Here is a 13,089-nt window from a genome sequence, read left to right as displayed (position 1 = left end):
ATGAAATGACAAAGTTAAACTAGAGAGAGAAAAAACAAGGGTTTAAACTGGAAATGTCGACCTTAATCTCGATATAAACGGCAAGAATAAAGTGGAAATGTCGACATGTACTTTTTTCATCGCTGTGTTCGTATTTTTGTTTTATTCTCCGTGGGTCTAATACGCTTCCGTAATAGAGAGACTTTAATTTTGCTAAAGATTTCAGTGCTTTCGCCCCAGTCTCGTCAAATTGGCAATCCTTACTGTGAACGCAAACAGTCTGAGCAGCGGCACGCAAAAGCAACTGCCATACACAGGCGGACGCACTTAAAAGTTTTTCTCCTTCCGCCCTGTTTTTGCCACGCCCATTAAGCACGGTATTCTAGTGCTTCAAAGCTGAAAAGTCACTTTTGGTGGTTCGTGAACAGTTGTTGAACACTTAGGAAGTAAGAACGGTAAAAATGACGCAGAAGATTGAAGCGTTTGCAGCTGGATTAGAAAGCGAGGAAAGCGATGACGACTATGATATTGAGATTTTCTGCCAGTCTGGAAAACAAGTAAGATTAACATTTATTGCTAAGGCAGTTTATCTTCATAGTTTGATTTTTTAGCTGATATATTGGTAGGCATTTGTAATTTAATATATGGTAGTTGCGCTGCACATACAAATGCATGTACTCATGAGCTCACTTACGTTCACAAGTAATGAACTAAAATGTGGGTCCATTACCGTCGAAAGAACGCCGAATTACAGTCTTTATATCGTCGTAGCACAAATACCTGGGGAAAAGCGCGATTGAAGCAAAGTGATTATGCATCAAACAACAGCATTGCAATTTTCGTGAAGAATGCAGTTTCAGTTAAAGTAAGCTTTTAAGCAGAAGGACTGATATGACCGAATACTTGGACGATTTGTCAGTAGCTTTAAAGGCTCCTTTAATTCGACAAGCCGACCGTTCCTTTTCCGTCTCCGATATTTACGGGAATCTGAAACATGGAGCTCTCCAGGAGGCTGATTTATAGCGGGAATACCATACTTTGTTACCGTGCCTCTGTGGCACCTTTGTTTACAAAAGTTTTTTTGTAGTGGAATAAGTGTTAGATATTAAACTACAGCCTTTACCTCAATGGGCGAATCTGAGCAGGTTGTAAAAGGCCAGAGGATTAACGCTTATGGCCAGTGCTTCGCCTCTGTATGTACAGCGGGGAAAACAAGTACAGTATTGAACGTGTCTGCATTTTAATCAGTAAATATACGTCTAATGGGGCTATTGACAATACCTGTACATAAAATACATACTTTTTCCCTGTGTTGTTCCACTTTATTACACATACTTTAATTTTTGGACCAATTTGTTTTCTTTGTGTGAATTACTTGGGTTGTTACCGACATCAGGTGAATGTTCCATGTCAATAGCCCCATTAGAAATATATTTACTGCGAAAAACATAGATGCATTCAATACTTATTTTGCCCAATGTATTTGTATATACTTGTTCCCCAATAATGTGGGTTTCCTCTCACATCTTCAAAATGTGCAGGTCAGGTTAATTACCTCAATTGGATAAGGTGTGCCTGCTAACGTATGTCTTACAGTGGGAAGCTGTTTTTGGGCCCTGTTCTTGTCTTTGTAGGCTCCACTACTTAAAAATGCAATATCCTGTTCCTTGCATTCCAAGTGCCCATCATGAGGATCAGATGCCTTCAGAGTTGCCTTGTTGAGCCTAGTGCAAGGTTTATCGATCCACCTGTTAGTGTTTCCCTGAGCCCCACAGACCCAGTGAAGCAAATAAATGATGGTGAAGCAGCAACTATCTGTCCAGGGACTGCCCAGATTGAAGTGGGCAGTAGTTGCCTGGTGAAGTTCAGTTGGAAGCTGCCCCGGCACCAAACTATATGCCAGTCCAGTGCAAAGACATATAATTGGTAGACTGCTGCTTCGCATGTTGTCACTGCATTTGTTGGTATATCCATGTATGAGAAGGCTTTGGGAGTAAACCCTTTGGAAATATCCAGAGGTGGAGTCACTAAGGCAGTACTGGTGCTGGTATTTATATCACTGTATCTGATTGTGGAATCACAGCTTTACAGTAGCTGATTGGAAAGAGAATTATCGGTATACAGCATCTAGCACACATTGCCTCAACCATGCTGCCTATTTGAACGGCTCCCTTACGGCAAACGCATCAGAGCCTTTCCTGTACTGACTTCGCGGTTCAGAAACAACTTCATCCCAAGAACTATAAATGCAGTCAATCAGTCCATCAAATGCTCCTTGTAGAATTGCTTGTACTTATTACCTCACTGTAAACTTGTGATATAGTTATAATGTTGCACAATATGAGCCACTTTAGCATGTGTTTGCATATGATGATGATATAATTTTCAGATGAAATCCAGCAAAGTATGTTTATTACATTATACAGATAAAATGTAAACATCATTTAAATAATCTATATTGTTAATAATCAAACATTTGAGGACACAGTGTTGCATTGCTAGCAAGGAGCTGGCGCCCCGTTCAGGGATTGTTCCTGCCTCGCTCTGTATTCTGTCTGGGGCTGGCGCGACACTGTAAGGATAGATGGATAGAATAATTTAAAACGTGTACTACGAAGATATTTGAATGTTCCTTAAACGTTTTGAAGAATAGGTGTTCAAAGCTTACAGATGGCTTAACGTCTATTACAGAGATGATTGTGTGGCAATTGGGTACTTGGAGAAAGAAAAGGAAGGACAGGAATTGGTGGTTAGTACGTTTGAAAGAGGCAGTACTGCTGCAGTAAATTATTTCATCGAAGGTTGCGCATGGCGCAGCAAGCTTCTTGGAGCCAGTTCTTTTCTATCACTGCGCCACTGTGTTCCCATGTTTAATACAAGCTTTAATTCGTATCATCATGAAAATGATATTAAGTATACATCTAAGTATTTAAATTATTCAGAGAGCTGTAATATCATGAATGTAATGGATTCTGTGTCCTGTCGGAGGAAGAGAAAGCCCGTTTTAAGAAGCACGTAGTGATTCACACACACACAGAGTACATTGAAGAACACATACAAAACAAAGCATTTAACGTGCTACTTCAGTTACGATGGTATTTGAGAAACTAGTAAATTAAACGAATTAAAGATGAAGTTTATAATGTTCTACTTTAATAACAAAATACACTATGTGATTAAAGTGGAAATTTCGAGATTAAAGTTGACATTTCAAGCTTTTCTCCCCCCACTGTGTCCCTATTTTTTTTTTTTTTTCTTTTCTCAGTACCCTAATAAGCTTTCATATGACACTCAGACGGTGGGTTACGGCTCACCTTTTCACGGCGACTTTGATATCTGACAACTTCCTTTTTTTATTTCGGGCACTGTGCGACTTTGTGAACTTGAGCTTTCGAGTTTCTCCGACACTCTGTCACTCGATCAACTTCCTTTTGTTGTTTATTCCACTGTTTAAACCAACAAATAGTACGTTTTTCCTTGCCTCTACTTGGTATTCCCTGAAATTCTTCTATTTTCCCCTGTGCTTTTGCTATTGTCATTTCACAGAACGCTGAGCTTAAGGGATATTTATATTGCTTTGCATATCGAAAGAGGCGTAATTCTGGGAGGAGTTGGGGAGTGGCAGCAGGTGTGTGCACGTGCATTACTTTTCACGCTGACCGGGAATTATGTAGTGGAAGAATGTGGAAGTTGGGGAATGCACAGATTTATGCATCTGGATTTTTTTGTGCATATGAACGTTTCCGCTTTTGTCCATACGCTTTTAGTGTGTCCATACACTTTTAGTGTGAATTCTATGGACAGCGTTATGCACGAGGCCCCTGGAGAGATCACTCCAGCAGTGCTGAGAGCTTTAAGGTCTGTTTATTGGTTAGCAAAAAATTAACCACTAATTTTAAAAATAGGTCAAATATTGTAATAATATGCCTCACTCCTTCTTAAAACATCTTAACATTGATAAAAATGTTATTTATATTTCAGAAAGAATTATGCAACAACTGCTTAATATTTTAGCATCAGAAATTAGGTCTGCAACACTAAAAAAAGAACCGTTGGAAAACTTTCAGTGTTTTGTGTGATTACATTTTTAAAATGGCTGATTGCATACATTAATAAATTAGTCAACGAAATGAAGAGGTTAAGGCTAGTTTTGCAGTAAGATATAGTTTGATTGCAAAGCTGATATATTTGGCTATTCCTTTATCCCACCCAGCCAAAAAAATTTCTGGGGAGAACGCTGATGTTACATACTTGCCTCCTTGGCATTAAAATTAAATTATTAATGGTGTTCTCATTCACACAGCTTCACCTAATTATCGCTATCAACCTATTATGTTGCTTACATTTTATGGATTGATGTATTTAATTAGTTATGATAATTTTATTTGTAATTTGATTTAATTTTACAATTTTATTTGTCTGAAACCTACTACAGCTAATTGTATTCTGGCTGGTTAGATGAGGCAGGGAGAACAGACAGCTGCTTGTGTGAACCTTGGCACACCAAATAATTTCTCCTGTTACTTGTAGTGCTGTCTGGTGAGTTAATCTTCAAAATAGCAAAAATAAAAAATGCAAACAAGGAATGCACAGTCACTTAAGTTATCTAGACCTGAACTGAAGCGTGCTTGGTGAGTGATGTGTGGCCAAGTTAGCTGTTATACATACAGTAACAAAAGCTTGTGTTCAGTTTTTATTTAACACAAAAAGTGATCTTATGGCTGCATTATTTGTAAATTATCCATCCATCCATTATCCATCCCGCTATATCCTAAGTACAGGGTCACAGGGGTCTGCTGGAGCCAATCCCAGCCAATACTAGGTGCAAGGCAGGAAACACACCCTGGGCAGAGCGCCAGCCCACCGCAGTGCGCACACACACACACACACACACACACACATCTATAGCTGGCACATCACTTGCACATTATCCATCACATTTAATGCAGGTTTATAGTGTGCTACTTTAGGTTAAAACATTTCACTACCTCTGACATACCACTTTTGTACCAATCAGAATTTTTATCATCTTGTATATGTACATACTGTACAAGCACTCTTTTGTTGTCAATTGTTTGCTGTTTGTTACCTCTTAGTACAGCATCTTTTTAGTTATTTTATCCCCAGTTCTCTTTTAAAATTTCTGCTGCTTCAACTTTAAGTCAGGAATAATGAAATCTAACAGGTACTGAATAGGAGTACTTAAGCAGTAGTACTAGCTTGATAAAGAGTATCAAAGAGTTGTATTGGTGCACTTCTCCTTATCATTGGGTGAGTCTGCATATTTCTGAAGTACCTCAGATAAATACTAAAAATGTTTCTTAATCAGAAAACTCACCATTTTACCTGTAATAAGTATGTTTTTGATTTTCAGGTATCGAAGGTTCATTCTCCCATGAAGAATGATGAACATACATTAAAAATGGCATTGTCCTCAGGAGATATTGGTCTTGTTGAAAGTCTCTTGAATGATGGTAAGTGTTTTTAAATAACTTGTCCATTCCTATAGATAATGGTTTAATGTAAACTAATCTTAAACAATTATTGAACAGTGTACTTTTTGTATGTGCTTATACTTAAAAGTACACATCCACAGCCTAGCATGCTGTGTAATTACAAATTAAGTATGATTAAAAGAGAATTCCAATTATGCTTATCATTTAAAAACAGAAAAAAAGTGGGTGGGGGATGGGCAAAACACTAAACTCAGAAATAGATTTTCTCATCCTTTGAGAGTGCATAATGTCGCTGATTAGGTATGAATTGCAGTTGTTTAACTTGTAATGATGAATCTCTTTTTAATTCCATTTCCCACACTGTCTCGATAAAGGAACAGAGGCTTTGCATGTATTCTCTCTGATTGTTTGTATACAGGTACCCATCTGAGCATTAATCCATTTTCTAAACAGTGTCATGGTCATGTGTATATAGGACTATGGGATATGGAAGGAAACTGTACTGTGGCAGTGCTGACAACATTTGTATCATGTAAAAACAAAGGCAACTTTCAAATGATGTAGCTGTTTGGCTTGTCAGTACTGTGTGATGCCTCGGGTAACCACAGCCTTGCCATCCGTTTCCCAGGACATCAATAGTCATTTACCTAGGATGGACTGAAACAATGAGGACACTGACAACAAATCTGGTGCAAATTTGTAAATAAAATTATGCAAATAATCCATAAAACAGTGCATTGTGCCAGAAAATGAAAAACCAATGGTTAAAAATTGTATAAAATAAAACCACAATCAAGATCATCTACTCTCCATACATCTCCATTGTTCCACGCTATTGTCTTTGCTGCTTACCCACATGAGTCTACTCAGCAGGGATTAGACCTTGATGAATGCTGTCAACCTTTTGACTTCTGTCTCAGCCACCTTCATCTGTGCCCTACTGAAATCATCCAAGTCTGGCTCCCATGTCCTACCACTTCTGTTGGTCACTGCTGGATCTTTGGAGCCCTGATCGCCCCTGCTCCATGGCTCAGCTTAGCCGATTAGCCAGTTCCCTCATCAGCTTCTCCATGGCCACATGGCTTTCCACCCATTAACCTGTGCTCATGTGGTTTGAATTGCCCCTCTGTGGTGTTTTTTTTTTTTTTTTTTTTGGAAACTGGTTGGGACAATTATAAAACAGTAGGAGTTTGTGATGCTTGAAATTTCAATCAGTTTGACTCATCCATTAAATTACTTTACAGTGAGATTTTTTTCAGCTAATATAATAATGTTTAAATGTTTATTTTTAGTGTCGATTTTAAGTTACAGGTGAGGAAATGTCAGGTAATAAAATCTTGGTGGGTTATTTCAGCATAGGGTTTATATAGAATCACATCTTCATGGACTCACTGATGTATCTCACCAAGTACATATTCTAAGTGCTGTTACCCTGGGAAAAGCCCCCATGTCAATCATACAATAAATTCAAATCTTGCATTGTAATTTGATATTTATGAATGCATATATATATGTATATTTTACTTTAATGACAGCTGTGTGACTACTTGGCTGATGTACCATTAATTTAAATATTTTGTAAATATAGGTATTTATGTATTTTATAATCTATTACTGAAAAGGCAAAATATTATTCACGGCATTAATGGAATTTAAAATGCTTTCTGTTTTGTTGTGGTATTAAATAGGTATTTAGAATTGTGAATTTGCCCTGGAATTGGTGTTGAATACCAAAATTATGGCATTTGGCAACCCTAATTCCAAATGCAGTTGGTCAGATGCCTGAAAATAGGTCTGTCCTGTTTTGGGAATAAGCAGTTATCTTGTTTTTAGTGACAAAAAATGTGTGTTGCTTAGCAGTTTCCGGTGCAGAGGGTATGAGCACACAGTATTGTTATACACAAAACAGGCTTTCTGGTTTATCTAAGAGCAGGGAGGCCTTCAATAAGTCACATTTCCTTCCTTTAACTTGCATATGAATATAATCGCTCATTAACAAATGTTTTACTGAAGCCAGTAAAGCATTTGTTTTTTTTTTTGGATTCCTGAGATTTGTACCCCAGCACTACTGAAAATGTTTAGCTGGATTAAGTAAGGGCTTTTAGATCAAATGTTACTATTCAAATATCATTTGAATTTATTTGTGAAATAAATACAAACATATTTGGATGCAAAAGCTGACATTCAAATGTAAGATGATTTCTTTCCCTTAAACTAATTTTAGCATTCTTACTGGTCAGTGTACTTTTTGGTATTTGAAATTTCATTTCAGAAAATATCATTTAAAAAAGAAAAAGAGACACTTATTTGATTTTCAACTTAAAAGGTAAAAATGAAAAATGCAAAACAATTACTTTGTTCCTTTTGTTCTTTCGCACATCAGAAAAGAAAACTGCAAGAAACGAGAACGAGAAAACGGCCTTTACTGTATTTATTTTGCAGTAACAACGATAACGTTCATAAAAGAACTGCTACATCAACGAAGCAAAGTTTGCAAAGTTTGTATTTTTACCTGAAAGTTGTGACTCCGTTTTTCTGCAGTCATGTCCTCGTCCCAGAGTGTCACTCTTTTACTGTTCCGAAAAACAACGTGATGGTCCATCCTCTGCTGATGCCATGCAGTGTAACTTCAAGGCCGTCGGTCGATGTCTTGTGAGGAGGACGTTGGGAGGTTCGCACGTGTCGTCAAAATCATGCAGAATAAGAAGTACTTACGGTTTCAGACAACGAAAATGCGTCTGTTTTGTTGTTTTTGAGCTATTACACTTTCATTATTTGAATCACAAATAAATCCAGAAAAGTGTGTGTAATTTTAACTTTATGACTTCTATTTGTTATCGCAGAATTACAAAATACCTTATTTTCTCTCATTTTATTCTTTAATCAAAAATCAAAATCTGAAAATTCCTTTCATTTTCGTTTTTTTCATTTTTGCTTCTAAAATGAAATTTCAAATACCAAAAAGTACATGGACCCTTACTGTACACATGCTTTGCATGCAATACTATGGTGTTGTGTAGATCTGTTTTTGCACTTCACTTCCACAATCAGCCTTTTTAAAATTTTGTACAATTAGCTTATTCTCTTAATTGGTAAAATAACCACATTCCTTCACAATATAATTTGGGACAGTGTTTTTTGGTACCCTGCTGTTCTGCTTTTTGATATACAGGTGTACTCAAAGTAGATTTTTAAACACTTCTCTGGTACACTAAAAGTATATTTCTGCTTCTCATTCTGTTACAATTCACTCATAAACCTAAGATCTCATTTTGTTTTATGCTACAATATCATTATTAATTAAGAGTGTTTTCAGTTTTAGCAGTGCACATTTGGCTACCTCAACTAAGAGTGTCACACAGTCTCCATATACCTGGTATTTAGCTTGATCCATAATTAATAGGCATAATTAAAAATATTCTGGACATTGTAACAAACTTTTCAGGTTGCTTCATATGCTGTCTTTTTCTATTCTGCACCAGTCTTTGGTGTGTGTGTGTGTTTTTTTTTTATCTCTACATTGTACACCTCTTGTAATTTGCCTTGGAGTTTTTTATTCTTTTAACTTGGTAAACACCCAAAATAATTGTACAGAATTTAAGTTGCAATGAAAAAATAATCTGATGAATAAAATTTATACTGACAACTGAATACTTAACAGTTATTACATTGCAACATTTAATACATGTGACAATGCACATCACAATATTTAACTTTGCATGCTCTAAGTGCTCTGTTATAAAGAGGGCACTACAAAGGATTTCAGTGAAAACAGTTAAGTTGCTTACTTGAGGCTCATGGCACGCCGTTGGTTTCAGAGAGAGTCCGTCAATCTGTGTAAAAGAACAGTGAACACCTAAGTGTTCAGCTTAGGTGCTTACAAACTAGATAAATGGGCATTGCTGGATTACTAGGCAATGGATTAATAATCAATGTGAACTGACTTTTTTTTTTTTTTCTTTCAATGGGGCACAGTACTAAATCAGTTACATTTTACAGGTGATGAACAGGTTAGAAGTTAGTTGTCAAGCAGTCTTTAACGGCAAACAATTTCCGATATAGTTTGCAAATTGCAGTTTTTTAAGCAACAAGTCTTTTCAAACCCAAACATCTGCATGCGAGTGAGGATGATCCATGCTTGGCAATTAAATAGAACAATGTAGATTGAGAGGCTGATTATCCCCTGGCACTGTTTTGCGCACTCATTTTTAGGCAGCTATGCCAGCTCCACTTGTGGGGCACTGACTGTGCTCACATACATGCACTGTCCTGTTAGGTTACATGAGACAGTGAATGCATGGACACTTAAGGCATGTTTTTGATTGTTTTTTGCAAAGTGAGCACCAATCTGCACAGATCATAAGGATTTAGACTTTTCTTTTTTAGGTTTGAATATTCAAGTTAAAAATAAGTATATATTCAAACCTGTAATGTTCAAAATTGTTAACATGTATGTTTCTGTGCGTTTTTGATACTTTATTGTGGCCTGATTAAGAACAAACGCCAACAGCAACAGAAATCCTAATGGTACTTGGGCAGCTATTATCTATACTAATAAAAGGCAAAGCCCTCACTGACTCACTCACTCACTCATCACTAATTCTCCAACTTCCCGTGTAGGTAGAAGGCTGAAATTTTGGCAGGCTCATTCCTTACAGCTTACTTACAAAAGTTGGGCAGGTTTCATTTAGAAATTCTATGTATAATGGTCATAACTGGAACCTATTTTTCTGAATATACTGTAATGGAGTTCAGCTGGATGGCCACGGGGGACGGAGTATCGTGTGACATCATCACGCCTCCCACGTAATCATGTGAACTGACTGTGAGCGCAATACGTAGAAAACGAGAAGAGCTCCAAAAAGCGCTGAAGAAAACATGCATTATACAATTGAGAAGGCAGCGAAACAATAAGAAGCGAGCGAGTGAAACATATTCATGAGTGCAGCTACTGCGGAAACAAAGCCCGTTGTAAACCGTAAGTTTAAATTAAGTTTATAGACACGCTCCCACTGCCGTTTGTCATGCGCAGTGAGGCATACAAGCATACTCATGACTGCACCTACTTCGGAAACAAAGCACGGTGTAAACCTAAAGTTTAAATTAAGTTCATAGACAGGCTGCCGCTGGCGTTTGTCATGCCCATGACTAATGCGGGATACAAGTTTAATGAGAGGACGCAGGGTATAAACGAGAGTTTTGATCACTTTGTAACAAAGTTAAAATTGCTGGAGAGGGGCTGTGCACCAATACTCACAGAAAAATCCACAAGTTAATACACACTCTGAATCCTCCAGGCACTACTTACAAAAGGTTACATTGACAATCATGTTATGTTATTTTTAAAATGTTTCCTTTTCTTAGCACAAGCACAGCTGAGAAGCTTTGATGCATGTGCTCCATAATGCGCTAAAAAATAACGCATTTAATCACACTTTGCATTCCAAGCAAAGGGGAAGTTCTCTCAATGCATGATACTGCGGAAACAAAGCATGGCGTGAACCGTAACTTTACATTAAGTTTATAGACACACTCCCGCTGCCGTTTATCATGCCTACCACAAATGACGGTATTCGTGAGATACAACTTTACTGAGAAGACACGAGGTATAAACGAGACTTTGGATCACTTTGAAACGGAGTTAAAATTGCTGTAGCAAGAAACTGAACGAAACGTTAATGTTTTACTTTTAATAACTTATTGAATATATACAGTAATATACAGTATATGTGTATATATATATATATGTGTGTGTGTGTGTGTGTGTGTGTATATATATATATATATATATATATATATATATACACACACACACACACACATACATACATATATATATATATATATATATATACACACACAGCTATTTCGTATCAGTGCAATACGCTGTTTGTTAAAACGGTTGACTCCCGCTCTTACGTGCAATAACAAATCAAATCATGCAGTTGTCTTTGCTCATATGTCATTTTAGAGCTGGACGCCTGGCATCTTTTTTTGGCCACAAGTTTGTTTCTGTTTGGTGTGAGGTTCTGTGTTGTGGAGATTCTCAGGATGGATTGCAGGTGCTCATCAGTGAGGCGACTCCTGTGTGCTGTTTTGTTAGTCTTTATCACTGAGAAGAGCTTCTCACACAGATATGTGCTACCAAACATGCACAAGGTTCGAGCCGCATGTAGACAGACTTTTTTTGTTCTTCAAAGTCACCAAAGCGCCGTGCAAACTCAGTGCGCAATAACTATAGCTTCGCAATAACTTGCAGCATCATAAGGTAGACTTGATTAATGCGGTAAGTGTTGGCAAGGCAGCTGAAGCGCTGCATTATGGGATCTGTAGTTTATTGTGTTACCAGCGCTTCATATACCCGGCCATTAATAACAATAATACAGTATATAAAATGATCTCGGGCGGATATAATTACACGGGCGGATGTGGCCCGCGCCCTTGAGTTTGACACATATGGACTAAATAGAACTTGAAAAGATACATTTTTTTAAATGTGATCGCGCAATTCAAATAGAGTTGACGCGCACTACAGCCTGCATGCCTCAATAATTCATCTTCCCCTCGCTCTTACTTTTTTACCGTTCATCTAATGAATACACTGAGTATGGCTTTACCAAAACAATCATTGATGGCAAATAAAGTATCCATTATTCGAGTATGTAGATCGGGATATATATATACATATATATACCCGCGTATCGCAGCGGAGAAGTAGTGTGTTAAAAAGGTAGAAAAAGAAAAGGGAACATTTTAAAAATAACGTAACATGACTGTCAATATACAGTATTTGTTTTGTGAGTGTTACTGAGTGTTGCTGTCATCAAGGATTTGATTATCATTATTTCTTTCAATCAGGTTCGTATTTGTAGGATGTGTTGTGTTCAAGTTACATTCCGTGTTTGTCAATCGTTGTAAAGATGACAGGTTTCATTCATCGATTCATTTCTTACTGCATCAATAAACAGCTCGTCTTCTTCTTTATCTGAGACCTGACACACTGCATGCACGGGTTTTTTACACTGTCTTCCTTTAGCGGGACATTGACATTTTCCACCGTGTGCTTTGTTTCCGCAGTAGCTGGATTTATGAATATGCTTATCAGACGCTTCATATTTTTTGCTGCCTTTTCAATTGTGTAATTCGGTTTTGTTCAGCTCTTTGGAACTGTTGCTTTTATCTGTGCACTCGTTCAGTTCACGTGAGCCACTCGGTGTACATGCATCGAAGGTTCCCAGCTGTGCTGGTGCCATCTCGTGCTATGTCCATGGCTGTATTTAATGTTACCTTAGTCCTGGCACTTAAAACTTTCTCTCGCAGTTTCGCTGAGTTTGTGTCAAACACCACCCTGACCATCTCATCTTCCTCTCCATAAGCACAGTCCTTCACCCGTGAATATTTACCCGTGGCAGTTTGCTATTGGATTGCCGCTGACGGACGGCCTTATATGGGCAGGCACTAAATTACAAACGCCAGCGCAGCCTGTCTATGAACTTAATTTAAAGTGTAGGTTTACATCGTGCTTTGTTTCAAGTAGCAGAACTCATGAATATGGTTGTATATGTCACTTTCGCCGCTTCTTATTGTTTCGCTGCCTTCTCAATTATATAATGCATGTTTTCTTAAGCGCTTTTTGAGGTCTTCCTGGTTTTCT

General features: G+C 37.6%; 1 protein-coding gene across 1 annotated transcript in view; it reads left to right on the top strand.

Annotated features, from left to right (window-relative positions):
• The first annotated feature begins 307 nt into the window (after nucleotides 1-307).
• Nucleotides 308-13,089, top strand: part of asz1 (ankyrin repeat, SAM and basic leucine zipper domain containing 1) — a 206,667-nt gene continuing 193,885 nt past the window's right edge. Inside the window, exons 1-2 of the mRNA XM_039761401.1 lie at nucleotides 308-536; nucleotides 5,354-5,453. Coding sequence (XP_039617335.1) covers nucleotides 441-536; nucleotides 5,354-5,453 — 196 coding nt within the window. The 5' untranslated portion in view covers nucleotides 308-440. The remainder of the gene's footprint in view (nucleotides 537-5,353; nucleotides 5,454-13,089) is intronic.

Source organism: Polypterus senegalus, chromosome 8, assembly GCF_016835505.1.
Source record: "Polypterus senegalus isolate Bchr_013 chromosome 8, ASM1683550v1, whole genome shotgun sequence".
Taxonomy (NCBI): Eukaryota; Metazoa; Chordata; class Cladistia; order Polypteriformes; family Polypteridae; genus Polypterus; species Polypterus senegalus.
Note: the sequence above shows the minus strand (reverse complement) of the source record. Positions and strands in the feature narration are given on the sequence as shown.